This window comes from Mesoplodon bidens (assembly GCF_964165515.1).
Source record: "Mesoplodon bidens genome assembly, chromosome: 1".
In the NCBI taxonomy this organism is placed as follows: domain Eukaryota; kingdom Metazoa; phylum Chordata; class Mammalia; order Artiodactyla; family Ziphiidae; genus Mesoplodon; species Mesoplodon bidens.
Genome location: NC_138176.1, coordinates 155,793,709 through 155,810,778, shown reverse-complemented (window position 1 = coordinate 155,810,778; position 17,070 = coordinate 155,793,709). Strand labels below are relative to the sequence as shown.

The window sequence follows — 17,070 nt, the reverse complement described above, 5'->3', positions numbered from 1 at the left end:
TCTATGTGTCTGTGAGCTAGTTGGGCTCTAATGATACACCTGGTAATGAAGATCACATGCCAATTAGCACTATAGTAATCTGATGCTGTTACTGGATTCAACAGCCAAAGTAGCACCATGTGCTCTATGAAAGTGGTTAAGGGCAATCATTTAAAAAATACATAATTTTTTTGATTAAAAAAATTCCTATCTGGAAAAACCACATTTGTAAATTCACTTGTATATATAAATATAAAGAAATATATATATATATATATATATATATATATATATGTATACACACACACTAAGTGCCTTAAGAAAGTATGATAGGAGTTCAAAAAGAGATATTCACAAGATATTCACAGGAGATTCTTAAAATTTAACTATCTAATTAAGTTGAAATGAACTTTGACAACTGAAAGCAATGAGATTCTGAACAAGAATCTGCTATGAAACAAGAATTTGCAGAACTGAAATATTTTTATTTAGGAGCACTGGGGGAAATTTTGGCTTGTTATAACAAAGACACACACACACGCACACGCACACACACAGAAACTAAAAACAAAAGTAGAAAACTTCCACCAGTTAATTCCAAACCAGACATATATCTGTGCAAAGAAATCAGGTGACACACATTTTCACTTAAAGAGTTATTCCTGTATTCTTTCCCTTATTTCATTCTGTTTAATAAAGTATTCTCAATAGTCAATTTCTTTGGAATTCATCTTATATATCACTGATGGTTGTGTAAGTAATATTAAATGATTTGTTAAATATTCATTTACATATGCCAGTCTGTCAAAGCAAATTTTAACCAAAAACCTATAAACCTAACAAATAGATGGTAATCATCTAGTTAGGCAGAGTGCATTTACCTGAGATGTAAATGCATATATGACATTTAGTTATAAAGATGACTTTCTAAATTTTTATTACTTTTATTTTAATGTGCTGCCTGAGGACAATAAATATAATTCGACAAGTGATTTAATTAAGGAGGTAAAAGATCTTCTTACAATCTAGGTAATATTTTTGGAAATTACTGAATGAAAAAGTTAATCGCCTGGCAGTCTTTCACACCAACTGTGCTGGCAATCTAGTGGCAAACCTAATAAATAGTCTCTCGTATAGACAAATATGCTTCAGATAATAATAGAGTCATTGAGTAGGGTATTCTAGACAGTCATTCAAGAGAGAAACAATAGAATAAGCAGAGCCAAGTTGAAGAATCAACAGAGGCAGTGATGCACAGAATTGTGAAACTATTTACAAGCTGACACTCACTGCCACATGTTACTGATTGCAGATCTAAAATCTATTGTTCCATTCTCATGTGGCAAAAACACAGGCCCTCGTGCAAGACTCAATCGAAATTGAAGCAACTTTCCCCGTTATACAGAGAAGTGCAATGATTCATCAACATTTCAAGTTTCTTCCTTAGAATTTACTTTTGAAAATGGTGATACTTGTCTTGACTTTGTCTATCATACCATTATTCCTTAACATCATGTTCATATTTGCTTGCTTTAAATTTTTTTTAGAAGTCTATGACTATTTATATTTGAATTAACTTGAAATAATAATGAATAATGAAGCAAATCTTCATTTTGAGAAGAAATATTCCATGAGTCCTTGATGACAAGTAGCATCTATATTACTTTCAAAATTTCTTAAACATGTTTTTTTTAATATATAAATCAAAACACTTTCTACCCAGTAACATTTCTAACAGCATTGTATAATTATTAATATTTAAAATTATTTTGGGTGTAGTCCTTCAGCTTTATTTTGACACTCATTAAGAACATGACAGTAAAATTGTATAAATTGTCATATTTATTCATAATGTTCATTATAATTTACATAAATATTTTTCTTCTAATTATTAAGCTCTATGTCATTTCAATGTTGTTTTATTTGCCCCCCAAATGATACAAGTTAAATAGTTTTGAATATATAGCAAAATAATACACTTCTCAACTTGAGTTAAATGTACATTACCATTTTCACAATATTCTAGGGTAAACAATAATTTATAATTAGGACAAGGTAGTTGAATTAAATATCTCTGAATTCAAATTTATGCTTCTATAACCCAAAGAAATTATAATCAAGATAATATTTTCTTATTAATTGTATATCATCTTATCTCTAAGCATTTATATGACTGAAATGTTCTATACATTTACTATATAAAGTATTATTTTCTTACATGTATAAAATATTGAGTGGAAAATAACCTTGGGGATAGTCTGCTCTTGGTTCCCTCTACAAATTGAAGAGACTTAGCTACAGTGAGGCAAAATGGCTTAGAAAACTCCACAATTATTCAGGCATAATGAAAGCTGGAATCAGCCTGCCTTTCTGTGGTTATAACAGTGCATGTGCTTGGTCAAGCATATCAGACCAAAACAATGTAAAGATTGTGTTGATTTCCATTAAAAGGTACCTTCATCTTTACACACAAGTTTATACTAGTTTGGCTAAATCCTATGAAGAATAAATCAGCTGCATCTAGTAGTAAGCTCATTTTCCTTTGCTCATATATACAGATAAAATATAGATGTTTTGTGGCTGCATGTTTCCCAATTTTGGTTATGGGTCTAGATATCTTTCTATGATAATAAATTACTTCCCTTAATGTTTAAATAACTAAGGGCCCACCCAGTGAGAGTTAATTTATTTGAGGTCACAATTATAATTTGCTAGCATTTAATTTTCAAAAAAAGACACTCCTATTCGTTGCATCTCCAAAGAGCTCCCAGTACCATCAGATTTTTAAATGGTTTTGTCTTGTGTATTGCCATATTGTTTGGATGGCCCTTAGTGGCCAAACATTTAATTAAAGCCCCTTGAGGGGCTTATTCTTATTATTTGTTATTGGACATCTGCCAAAGCTCATTTTACCAAGTGTTTGTTGTCTACTTAGGCTACTTCTGTGTAGATTTTTAATTCTGTCTATATACCTTAAGTGTTAAATACTCCCTAAAAGGAATCATTTCCTTCCATCTCCAAAGTCTAAAATATTCAATTTTTGTATATTTGAAGGTTAGTGTGCAATTTTGTCTTGCAATCTGATAATTTTTTTTTTTTTTTAGTTAGTGATTTTTCATTATATTTTCCTTAGAAGAACAGGAACCCTCCACCTTGTGGATGAAATCTTTTTTATTTTTTTTTGCGGTACACGGGCCTCTCACTGTTGTGGCCTCTCCCACTGCGGAGCACAGGCTCCGGACGCGCAGGCTCAGCGGCCATGGCTCACCGGCCCAGCCGCTCCTCGGCATGTGGGATCTTCCCAGACCGGGGCACGAACCCGTGTCCCCTGCATTGGCAGGCAGACTCTCAACCACTACGCTACCAGGGAAGCCCGAAATCTTTGATTTAGTTAGCTTATGTAATATATCAATAGCGATAATAGCTTATCGAATGCCAAGTTTTCAACATTCTCTGTAGTAAGCACATAGCACACATTATTTTGGTTAAGTATCATTACAAATTTAGGGAAATTTTTCACTATTCTCAAGAAGACAAGACCTAGGCTCTTCAGTAACTTGTGCAAGTTTATTTCACTTGTAAGAGGGAATCTTGGTTTCTGTCCATACCTCTCTGAGCCCAGGTTGTAACCATTTCACAGTACAGTCTTCTCTTTGAAAGAACAAGCCTGGGCTCTTCACTGACTTCCCTTTATTGTTATGTTGGTTTCTATGGAACATAAAATGCTAGAACATGTATCATTTTTAAGAAAGCCTTAAATTACAGTGTCTGTGTTTTCTTTCAAGTCTGTGTTTTGGGCATTTAAGATGTCCCCTGGATTGAATATTTGTGATTTTATTTTAAAATCTATTTTAGCAGAAGCTACGAGGTGATGATTGGTGTTCTAGGTTTGTCTCCCAACACTGCATGGTTCATGAAATCATTTTTGTTTGTTTGTTTGATTTTTTTTAAGTCATGTAATGTATAAGGTATTCAGATAGTGATATGATGATGATGATGGAAAATCCAAAGATTATAATTTTAATTGTTTTCTAGAGGGTTAATCTAAAGATCCTACTTTGTTTAGTCCCCGAGACTATAACTATTAGAAAATATAAAATCATATTTGTTTTCTTCATTGTAAAATTTATTTAGATCTTCTCAAAGAAAAATGTGTCTCCTTGTGTTTAATTTCCTTCTTTTGCAGTTAAAAAAATATCCTGAGGCAAGAAAGAGTATAAAGAATATTTTAACAAAACAAACTTAAAACTCAATTTTAAACTCAGTGTTACATAATTAGAGTTCTCTTCTTTTTTTCTGGAATAATTGCATCACCTATAATATTCCAAGCATGCACATTGAAAGTTAGTTTTTACTGAATTTTTTTTTTAATTGATTGCTGGTTTGACTGAGCTGACCTTTGCTTTAAATCAGAATTGATTGGCCAATTGAGTCAACATGGTTTAATTGGTTGTGCATATATACAGAGACTTTGTTTACTGAATTTAGGATATTCTGAGTAACATAATTTCCCTCTGCTTCTCTTCTGCTCCAGGAAACACTCTGCTTTATGATTGCATTTAATAATGTGTCAGAAAGCAAATGGAAATAGTACCATACACAAGGGAGAGGAACAATGGATTCAGCAACTGTTTAACATCCAAAGAAACCATTCTTAGAAGATTGTTTCAGATTCATCTAGTTTGTATATTACACTTATTTGTTATATTAAAGATGGTATCTGAAATCTGGCTTCTGTTAAGTTATCAGAAAACCAAAAGCCATTGACAAATGATAGCCATCTATTATAATGTATGATTTCCAACATTTAAAAAAATTTGGAGAGCCTCCTAGAATGATAGGATAAATCTGAATGCACTAAGGATACTGCATTCTATCCCTGTGTTTCCAAGTTACATTTTTACTGTTGTAACTGGGTAGCATAATGTGCAAAAGAAATTAAGTAATACATAAAAGAACCAATATAGATTCTGAGATCTTGGTGGAGGGTAAAAATAATAGTTTTCTTGTTCTTTTAAAATATCTCATTTCCTTTATTTTGTCCTTTTTTTTATCATTTGGACATCAGAAACAGGTCTGAAACTCAGAAATTAATAATCAGAAGGATATGAGAGCCAACTTTCTGGGTGCTAAAGGTAGCCTGCCTCTCAGTGCCAAAATTATAACTGATTTCATAAATTTAGTTCTTGTGTTAGGAACTGTAGTGCCAATGAAAATCAATAAAAACAATTTCCTTCTACATTCATGATCCTCTCCTCATATTCATTCTTCACATTCTTTTCAGGACCATTTTGTCAAAATGCCGCAGGGCCATACAAAATGTAATTTTGTGTTTCTGTGTGTATGCCCCATGAAACCTGATTTTTCCTGTGTGCTTTTGATTGCTATGAAGTGCAAAAGGGGCTTTAGGCAAAGTAAAAATTTCACATTTTCATAGTTTTTAAAATATTGAAGGAAACACCAAGTTTTGTTGTCATTTTTTGTATAAAATTTGAGGCTGCATACAATTTGCATACTGTAAGTAGTATCTTCATATAGAGAGCATGTGTGTATGTATAATTACATGTGTGAATAATATATTTGCTGAGTTAATCCTTATTGGATGTCTGAAAACACACTGTGCAAATAAAGATTAAAATGCAATTTTTAAAAAGAAAGACCTTGTTAAGCCCACAAATCTTTAACATAGTTGAAAACTCAGATGCTTCCAGACAGATAGGTTATTATTCATTAATTAATTCTCTCACTCATTCATGTATTCATTTATTCAAAGCATTTATCAAAGCCGGGGGCCATGTGGATTACCGTAATGGCAGGGAAAATACATGTATTGATATATCTTTTTCTTCAAAAAGCTTATTTAAATATTCAGACTATAATATAAGTTTAATACAAGCAAGTACACAATACATCATTTCTAACACCAACTAATTATTCCTTTAGATTTACGTGGTTCACCTACATTTAATTCTTGGGCATTGATTCTTCAAAATAATTCACAAACATTTTGCAAGAATTGAATATACTACTATGCATGCAGTGTTTATTCTAGGGCCTGACTCATCATCATATTCAATAAATTGTAGTAGTTATTATCAATATTATTTTTTTCCAAAACTGTCCAAATGAGATATGTATTATTTTTTTCCATTTCACAGTTGAGCAAACTGATTCTCAGGTTCAGTTATTTTTAAAAGAGACTGCACAAATTAAATGGTACTGCTAACGTTGAAAGCAATAGATAATTGAATTTAAAGAATGATGTTATCTTCTTGAAGACAAGGGGATATTCATAGTAGTATGTTCATTATTTAAATTGTCTGTCCCAGTCTGTAGAGTATAATGTTATCTAATATTTAATGAGCATGCATTTGTTAGACATTGGGCTGAGCAATTCTCATGTTATGTCTTCTATATATTATAATATCTCAATGAGTGTAGGTTTTTTATAAATGTCACCACTTTATAGATGAGGAATCTGAGATTAAGAGAAGTTTAGCAATCTTCCTCAAATGAAATAGCTGGTAATCGTTGAAGAGATTTAACCCAGTTCCAAGTGAAAAGTACATACTACTTTTAAGCTTGATGTGGTACTGACACAAAGTCTGTAAAAATGTGTTGAAAGCTCAAGATGATTTGAATATTTGGGGTTTTTTTTCCCATGTCTATTACCATATACCGTATATCAAAAAGCAGGTTAAGGGACCTAGCATTATGTTATGGGCCATGTAGTAAGTATCAGTACTGTTTTCAAAATGAAAACTTAGAATGTCAAGTACAAAGAAATTTAGATTATCAATAGAAGAAAATCAGATAAAATTTTGCTTATGTCCACTTGGCCATGCTGGGGATAAGCCCTTCTGTGATTATTTATTATATGTTATTTTAATACAACAGAATAACATATTTAATATAGAAAGTTTGGAAACAACATGCGTTTAAAAAATCAGATTTCTTCCTATCACCCAGAGATAACAAGTTTGAAAATATTGACACATATGCATGTAATATTCGCATTTTGCTGTATGCTTGTATGGAGCATGTTCTGGGTGGAGGGGGTGTGGTGGTGGCTTAAAACAACAGAAATTTATTCTTTCACAGTTGTGGACTCTAAAAGTCCAAAATCAAGGTCTTAGCAAGGCCACAATTCCTCCAAAGTCTCTAAGTAGAATCATTCCTTGCCTCTTCCTAACTTCTGGTGGTGGCAGCAATTCCTGGCCTTCCTTGATTTACAGGTGCATTGTTCCAGTCTCTGCCTGTAACCATGTGGTGTTCATCTTGTGTGTCTGTCTTCACATTGTCTTCCCTGTTCTTATAAGGATACCAGCCATATTGGATTAAGGGTTCAGTATGACCACATCTTAATTATGTCTGTAAGGACCCGATTTCCAAATAAGTTCACATTCTGTAATGGGAGGTGTTCAATATATCTTTGGAGGATACAATCAATTCCATCAGAAACACGATACTTACAGAATTAGAATTTTGTTTATGTATTATTTCAGGGCTTTTTTCATTGTGAACAACTTACATTGTCATTAATGAAGATAATTACATTTGATTACAGTTCTCCAGTTGACTTCTTTTGATTTCGAATGTGGTAGAAATCTTTAACTTAGAATTCCAGTTGTCAAATAATATGGTAATGTACTTTATCACCCCATGGTGCTTTTGTGAGGAAGTAAGACACCCCTCTGAGGGATGCTGTGTAAACCTGTCATGTTATTATTTTCCTCTGGCATTGCAGGGACACTAGACATTTGACTTGTTCTCATCCTTTCCCCTGCATATTGGCAATAAATATAAGATCCACGTGGCAGCTTCAGTCTAGTGTACTTGGCTGTGAGTCATCTTAACAACCAGGAGAGCAATTCTTGGTGAGGTGGAATGAGCAGCTCTTTAATAGCAGTGCTTAGTGGGAAGACCGTCTGAGAGGCAGAAAAGAGACTTTAAATTAAATGGACTTTACAGAAAATTGTCTTCACTTTGTAGTTTGGAGTTAGAGTTGCAATTTTCAACTTTCTTTTCCCTCAATTACCTGTTGCTAAGAGATCACATTCAAGGTAAAATTAATGCTTCTCCATTACAAAGCATGTAGTCAGCAGTGGAAGAGGAAATATAACATGCGGTTCCTGTGTTGGTTAGCACTTTAGAAAAATACGTGGCATTAAGAGACAGAATCATGTGTCCAGTAGACATTTGACAAATGATTATTAAATGAATCAGCGGGTACTGAGTAGTAAGTGTTAGGGCCTGTCATTGTGACTGGATACTTTTTGCCTTATCTTCTTTGTTTTTTTCCTTTCTTCAGCTTTTAAACTCTTAAGAAAATCGAAAAGCATTCTATCAAAGTAGAGTTGATGGTCATTATTATCCACTAAAGTTCACTGTAATATTAACAGAAATTGCCTATGACTCTAGAATCTGTTAGAACCAGGGAAAAAATTACTTTATATCAGGACACTTTTAGTTGTGTAATACGATTTCAGGGTCAGCAAGGGAGTTCCATTGAGGTGAAACTGGAAGGTACATGCTATAGGGTGATTAAGTTCTAGACCTAGTTAGTACTGCCACATTTTCCCTTCAGTGTTCTTGAAAGATAGTATCTTGTATGTGAGTGTTCCTTGTATCCTCAGAAACATCATGCTGACCAATGATCACCATCCAGTTCCAAGTCAGCCACATCCTTCAACAAATATTCACATCTAATTCAAGTAAGGCTTCACTTGAGTTTCTGTGACACTACAATGTAGTTCAAGACAAGGTTATTTTTTCTTAAGTTTCACTCTGCAATTTAGGAAATAATACCTTCAAATAATTAGAACAGCAGTCCCCAACCTTTTTAGCACCAGGGACTGGTTTCCTGGAAGACAGTTTTTCCACGGGACGTTGGGGGGGGGGATGGTTCAAGTGGTAATGCAAGTGATGGGGAAAGATAGGGAGGGATGGGGAGCGATGGGGAGGGATGGGGAGCGATGGGGATCAGCAGAGGAAGCTTTGCTCGCTCGCCTGCTACTCACCTCCTACTGTGAAGCCCGGTTCTTAAAAGGCTGATGATTGGTGCTGGTCCTCGGCCAGGGAGTTCGGGATTCCTGAATTAGAAGGAAATGCTTCCTTTCCCCCATGTTAAAGGAAGGGCTTAGAGCTAGTTCAGCTTGAATATTGTTTTAATGTGATGAGTTTTATAACATAATACTAATGGTCTATTACATAAGAATAAATGTACTCATAAGCCACCAACCTTAAAAAAAGACATACAGTCTGCTCAAACACTAAGAAGCTTTAAGAAAATTTATATTCCTTTAATTTTTCTCTTCATATTTAATATAAGATTAAAAACAAAGTGAGAATTCAAGTGGGAAATTAGTTCAGGTGTCATCATTAGCCTTTCTCACTCACCAAAGCCACATTCTCAAAGTGTAATAGTGTCTCAAACACCTTCTAATGGGCTTTATTAATCTGTTCTGTGCATTTCCCCCTCTGGAATTTCACTATGGGATTTCTCTTTCAAGGTACTTTGACATGAACTTTGATTTTAAATGGGGTTTAGTGTGCTTTGGTCAGGCCACTGACACAATACTTAACAACCCAAATATGCTTTCCCATATGGAGGATACCATCTGTGGTAGTAAATATTTTTTCATAAAGGTTCAATGGCTCCCTCTGTTTCCTTTAACCAAAATAATAGTAGACAATGAACAGTATTTCATGAACATTTTTAAGCAAGTCTCTCTCAATAAATGCATTCATTTCATTCACAGTTTTCTAAAGAAAAATGACTAGAGATATTACCGATGCAAATTCGTGTGTCCGACGCACACTGAGGCCAAACAATACCAAAACGTTGGAGCTTGGAATAGAGAAAGGTTTATTACAGGGCCATGCAAGGAGAACAAGTGGCTTCTGCTCAAAAACACCCTGAACTCCCCCACGGGTTTCAGCAAAGCATTTATAAAGACCAGGTGAGGGAAGGGTGTCCAAGGGTATGTGATCAGCTCATGCACAATTCTCTGGCTGATGGTGAGGTAACAGGGCAGTTGACATTATCAACCCTTCCGCATCAGTAGGTCTGCATGCTACTTGATCACTATCATCAAGTAGTTAATTTCTTCCATTTGGTGGTTGTTTTAGCATCTGAAAAACTCAGGAAATATGCGTAAGACACTATTATCTGGGTACTTCAGAGAGGAGCTACAGGAGAGGATATATGGGAGAGGTCTGTCTTGGGAAGGCCCCATTGGGTCCTGCTCAGTTGCAGAGACAGTAAAGAGAAATAAAATAATAATTATGCAGTCTCCGGGTACAGTCATACACAAGGACTAGTTACTGATCATGATAGAGTAGAAAAAGGACTGGTGAGAGGAGGAGAAGTCTGGGCTTTATTCCTCTTATCATCACAAACACAAGTCTCAGCTGTCTCATTTCTAAAATAAGGGATCTGGAAGAGTTCCATGCTTTCCAAATCCACTGCACATCCATTCAGCTGTGAAGCATGTTCAAAATACAAATACCTTAGCTCCAGCCCAGTCTAGAATAATCTGAATTTAGGACCAGTGCCCAAGAATCTGTGTTCTTTACTCCATAGTGATTTTGATTGCACAAAAAGGTTTGGGAACCACTATTCGAGTAATCCCTAAGATCTATTTCAATTCCTAATGGATATGACTCTCAAAGTCTAATTCAGAGAAATTTCATCTATGAGCTGGAATATGCCTGGTTAGGATTAGAAAGGCCAGGATTGGATTCTGAGCTCTGCTGTTTACTTGCCTTGTGAGGCAAGACTTTAAATTGTTGAGACTCATGTTCTTTCTCCAAAAAATGAGGATAGTATTAGCTGCATTGCCCTGGACTGTTGCATGCATTATAGTACTTAGTATGGTGAGTACTTACAGTAAATATTAGCTGGAAGGATAAGGGGAGTGAGAGTGAAAATTGACCAAATCACAAAATGAAACATTGTCAAGGCACCAGAAAGAAATATAAGTATATATGAAATGAGTGAGGAGTAACATAATGTTTGCTAAGCTTCCATTATGTCACCAACTTAATTCATTTCTTTTAATGAGCTTACAACACCTTTTTAAAAAATTTCAATGAATCAAACAAGCTTATTCTTTTACCAATCTGTGGGGAATCTTGAAAAGTTCATTCTAAGATATAGTAGAAGATTGTCCACGGCAAGAGATATTAAATTGTTAAAAATAAATTATACATACAGTGAAATAATGAGAACAGCAAAAATTCTCCCCCAGTCTTGAATAAAGAATATTTTAAGCCTCACAGTCTCTCTTATATCAAAAGATGCTTTTTCAATATTTGCTGTCTACTTCTTAAGGATCTAATTCTTCATAACTGTTTTTAAATACATAGTTTCTTCTACCCATGGGCTTACAGTTTGATACAGTCCACACACAATTACTTTTAGAGAGACTGAATATGGAGACAAGATTTTCTAACTGTATTGCTAGTTTTGTCTTTTGGGAAAATGGGACTTTAATATATTTCTACTTTTGAAACTACAATTCTCATAATTTTTGTCTTCTTTCTTTCCTTTGATTCTATTAACTCAAGAGAAGATAGAAAAAACATTCTGTGGCATTCAACTAACACATTGTTGCTGTATAAAAATTCCCACACAGCAAGATGACTTGTAAGCTGAAGCTGGACAGAATGTATAGGAACTGTATTTGGCTTGTAGGGTCCAATACATACACCCTGGTACAAAGAGCATTTCAGCACAAAGAATTCAATAATCTGATACTTCTCTTGTGAAGTACATTATTCTGCTGTAGAGAAAATTGCTATGGCCAAATTTTTCAGTAGGATTCAATTCTCTATAATAGCCCAGCAAGGTCAGACCTCAAACGAAGCTGTGATCTGCCTTGTATGTCCCCTCATAACTACTGAAGACTTCCAGGGAGGTAGGAGGTCTCCCTAACCTGTCTGCTGGGATACTTAAGTTTAGTTCGAGTTATAAGAAACAAGGCTGTGGCCATTGAACTTCACCTGACATCGGTCTTTGTCACTGTATCCTTAACTTCTGAGTATTTGTTCCAGGGCTAGAGTATAAATAGGATGAACAGTGCCTAGAGCAGCTTCTGTGACTCATATAAGCCATAATTACACTGGCCATGCAACTATTTCCAGAACAGACATAAGACCCATAATTCAGAGAATAACATTTGTTTTAAAATATGGTTCCAGATACTTCCCTTGACATTGTCCTAGAAATGTTGGGGTAACAGAAAAGATGACCTCTTTGTTAAGTACACATAACTTCTTAATATGTGTGTGTGTATTTACATATTGAAATAGCTGTTATGTCTGAGATAAATGCTAAACTGATAGACAATATAAATGCTTTTTAAAATACTCTATGATTTCCTCCTCTGTGTCTTTAATTTTAGGGATAAATAAGAGTTTTTAAAAAGGGAGTTTACTTCAACCATAATGCAGCTCTCTGCCAACTGTTGCAGAAGAGGCCTTTAGACTTTCAGAAACTTTAAGCCATGGAGGACTTGGTTTATTCTATTCAATCTGGCCATTAAAAACCTCATCCAATTCATTCACTTTGCAGAAATAAGCAAGTCTCCATGGTACCTCATGCCTCAAGTTTCCTTATGAAAATATTTTTCCTTTTCATGGAATTTAGGGCATTCTCAGCAATCATTTGAAGAATTTTGTAACAAAAAAAAAACTATCAGAGAAATCCCAGGGAGAAGAAATGATTATCACCTTACATATTATTAAAAATAATACTTAAGGAAGACAAAACTGAGATTGCAATACATTTCCTTCAAAATGATACTTTAATGAATTGAAGTGTTTTAGAATAACCTTTAGTTTTTATGTAAACTTTGAAGAACAAATGATAATACAAGTTATATGTAATTATACCAAAATTTCCTTAAAAACTGAAAATTTTCTATTAAAAAAGGTGGGGAAAATTTTCTTATTAGATCACCTGTCCATGTGGCATAATTTTTTCTAATATTTTTTATGCTTATATTTGTTACATTTTATATCTGTTTATAAGATTGCATTAGCTATATTGGGGGGTATTTGTCTTTTATTGTTTTATTTCTTTGTGTGTGTATGTGTATGTATGTGTTAAAATTGACATATAATGTTATATTAACTTCAGGTGTACAACATAATGATTTGATGTTTGTATATATTGTGAAATGATCACTACAATAAGTCTACTTAACATCTGTCACCATATATAATTACAAAAATATTTTTCCTGTGATTAGAACATTTAAGATCCACTCTTTTCACAACTTTCAAATATGCAATACAGCATTATCAACTATAGTCACCATGCTGTACATTATATCCCTATGACTTATTTTATAACCAGAGGTTTGTACCTTTTGACTCCTTCACCCATTTTGTGTATTTTGTAAGAATATAACTTAATCTCAAGTTTTCTCAGTTTTAGTTCATTTTCAGTTGACGATTCTCTCAACCAATCAACTGTAAGCTGAATTGTTGAAGTTTTGCCTTTTTTTTTGAATGTTGGACACTAACATTTTATTTTATTTTATTTTATTTTTAGGTTTTGCCTTCTTAAAAGCTGAAATATTATGCAATAATCTTTCACAGCTCAAATGCTTTAATTGTATTATTGAGATACATAATACAAATGATCTGGTTTTCAATCTGAAAATAGACTTATCTAGTCAGACTTCAATTTAAAAAGGTAAAGGTATCTAATTTTAAAAATGACACAAATGAACTTATTTATAAAACAGAAACAGACTTACAGATATTGAAAACAAACTTATGGTTACCAAAAGGGAAACATGGCAGGGAGGGATAAATCAGGAGCTTAGGATGAACATACACACACTGATAAATAGCCAACAAAGACCTACTGTCTAGCACAGGGAACTCTACTCAGTATTCTGTGATAACCTATATGAGAAAAGAATATGAAAAAGAATGAATATATTTATATTCATTATATATATATATATAATGTATTTATATGTATAGCTGAATCACTTTGCTGTACATCTAAAACTAACACAACATTGTAAATCAGCTATACTCCAATAAAATTAAAAAATAAAAAATGAAAATGTAAAAGTAGCCCAAGCCTAAAATGAATTTTCCTCTCAATTGAAGGCAGAATTGATACAAAGTGACTTCTTGGAAAAGCAATAAATATACATGTATGTGTGAGAATGAATTTTTTTTTGCCTACCATCAACTTCTACTCTGGGTGTTCTAAAGAGTTCACTTCACCTGAAGTATGATTTATCAATTTACCAACACATATGCTCCATATGTCCATCATGCAATGGTATAATTTTTAACGTGTTTCATTTAAACAAAATGGCCATAAATATTTAGATGGACATCTGACAATGAATACTTTTCAAACTGGGGTAATATTTTTAGCATCATTGATCCAGCAAGATCCAATAATAAGACTGACTTTTTGTTTAATAGAATTCTCTCTACGATGATGTTCCACTCCATTAGTGAAAAGGGAGTTGCTCGAGTTACATAGATATGTTCTCAAGGACATTGGTTAATAAAACACAGACCTCTGTGCCTGGATGTTGAATGTTTACATGTAGGTATTTGTTCAAGCAAACCATTTTCTTGTATTAATCGAATGACCACTGTATTAAACTTAGGCTTATGTAGACCTAATCAGATTTTTAAAATCAGTGTAGCCTATAGAAAATATTTCTCAAGGAATATCAAATCATTTTGTCTTTAGGTTTCTATACAAAAACTATAAGAACATATGCAAAAATATCAAAAGAATACATAATCGGAAGTTACTTTTACAGAGGAGGTTGTATTATATTTTTTTCTCACAAACCCTTACATTTTAAAGCTAAGTATGTTAGATTTATGGAGATGAATAAATATATGTATTTGTTAATACACTGTTGCAAGGTAGGGACATTTAGACTTCTATCAGACACAATTTATATAGGTCCTCCAAAAAAAGACACTATGTAGTATTTCACTGAGTTTGTGTAAAATACTTAGCTGTCTCTTGAATGCCTTTCCCTTGTGGAAAAGAAGCTTAATTCTGCCAAGCCACGAGTACAGGGCCCCTTCCTGCCCTTATTTGCTTTTAGAGATTCATGCTGTCAGGTTGATAAATGGGCTTTGACAGAAGCAAAGGTAATTCAAAGCTCACTCACAGGTAGAAGAGTCTTTAGTAGATTTTTTTAAGTCTGATAGAGGAAATATATATATAGAAAATTCTTAGTATTAATTCACTGTGAGGCTTTTTCCCAAATGCCCCGAAAAAAATCATCTTTCTGAAGCTATATCTTAAATTCATCTTAATATACTTTCATATACATGTGGGTCTATTTATTTACAAACAAGACTATTTATTTTTTTATCCATATGAAAGAAAATCAGTTATTCATCAAGAAAATAAATTTGGTAGCAAATGCATTTTTTGGAAGGTAACCTTTTATAAACCAAGTACTGTTAAATACATCTTTGACTAGATCAATCTAACAGAATCATATTTTAGAATTACAGAAAAGAGTTGAAGGTTTTAGCAAATGTAGGTAAATTTTATTTCTATACTCTTTGCTTTTGATGTTTGGCAAATCAATTCATTAGTGATGAAATAATGGGATAAGTCTGCAGAGAGAGCTCAATTCATTGCATTTATCCCACCCACCTTAGTTCATCTGCAGAGTCGGTGCTCTGATTTCATGAGAACATATCCCATCATCCTCCCTGGCATAAGCCCTTCACTTTTCACTTAGCTGTGTAATAGTTAGTAAGCTATTCCCTTTTTCCTTTGTTCTTTTAGAAATACACAGGAATATAACATTTAGAAAGAACTTTTCCTATAGTATTAAATAGATTCTGTAATTAATAGTAGATACCAATAATAGGTTATCTGCATTCCTGGGTATTCTGAAGAGAGTGAGAACACTTTCCTTGGTTGTTATTACTTTTAGATTAGCCCATATAAATAACTACTTTTAGTACTAAACCGGTGTCAGAGCTGACTCATTTTTACTATCTTTGTTTTTCTAAGTTTGGAAATGTAACAAGCTAATTTTCTTTGGAAGACAGTATTGCAGCAGTTCAAAACACACCGTAGATGCACATTAGCACATTTCTAGATAAAAACAAAACTGGTATAAAGCTCTAAAGAAATCTCTTGGGCAAATAAAAATACCCAATTCAATGAAGGGTTTTACCAGGTCTGGTCATCTTTGGCAGAAATAATGTGTGAGATCTATTTTGAAAAAATGCAAACAGGATAATGTTTATAACTATATCAGTTATCCTGTTGAGCATTGCAGTTGCCTTGCCCTAAAATGTGTGCTCCTCTGCACAGCTGTAAAAGAGTGGTACAAAGAAAACCATAAATGATCTCATTTAAATGGCTTGTAATTGCATACGCACATAAAGGCTTGTGCACAGATAATTAGGATTTAATATAAACAGACCCAATTAGAAAGAAATGAGAAAAAGGGAAACACTGACAATGTGTGAAGGAACACAGAGGAGGGAGGGATTGCTGTTTGACTAAGAGCAAGGAAAGGCTTTGTGGAGGATTGACCATTTTACATGGGTTTTGGAAGATGTGTAAGATTTCACAGGTAGTGTCATTAGTGGAAAGAGGCAACAGTAAGAACAAGGAACAGCATGAGTGGAGACACAAAGTCCAGAAATCTGAAGCCATTTCAGAGAGACATTTTATCTCAGTCTCCTTACACAGAGCACCTTGTGGGAATGAATCAAATATAAGGTGAGAATGATAGCTGCATGCAGTCATCTGTTCATTCACTCATCCATTCAGTTCACCGACATTCTGAAATGAGCTATTCCCTGTATAAACTACTGATAAATTCAGAAAAAAAGGTGAATAAAATATAATGCTTGTCCAGGAGGAAATCATTCTTTATTGTGGAATATGGAAATAAAAACAGATAATTACAAGGCCATGTAATAAATTCTTTACTTGGAATGTTCAGAGTGTTATGAAAATAAAACGCATGTATCAGTTAAATCTGCTTGGGAGAATCAGGAAAAACTTAATGGAAAAATTGACATTTGGCATGGATCCTGAAGGGTATGTAAATA

At 33.7% G+C, this 17,070-nt stretch overlaps 1 protein-coding gene across 7 annotated transcripts in view; it reads left to right on the top strand.

Moving 5' to 3' along the window:
• PCDH7 (protocadherin 7) overlaps window positions 1-17,070 on the top strand; it is a 423,965-nt gene that overhangs the window by 339,612 nt on the left and 67,283 nt on the right. The window contains exon 3 of one of the 7 annotated variants that reach the window (XM_081246617.1): window positions 4,514-4,557. The exons of the other annotated variants lie outside the window; for them this stretch is intronic. Coding sequence (XP_081102743.1) covers window positions 4,514-4,542 — 29 coding nt within the window. The 3' untranslated portion in view covers window positions 4,543-4,557. Of the gene's footprint in view, window positions 1-4,513; window positions 4,558-17,070 lie in introns of those variants that run through there. 7 annotated transcript variants of the gene reach the window in all.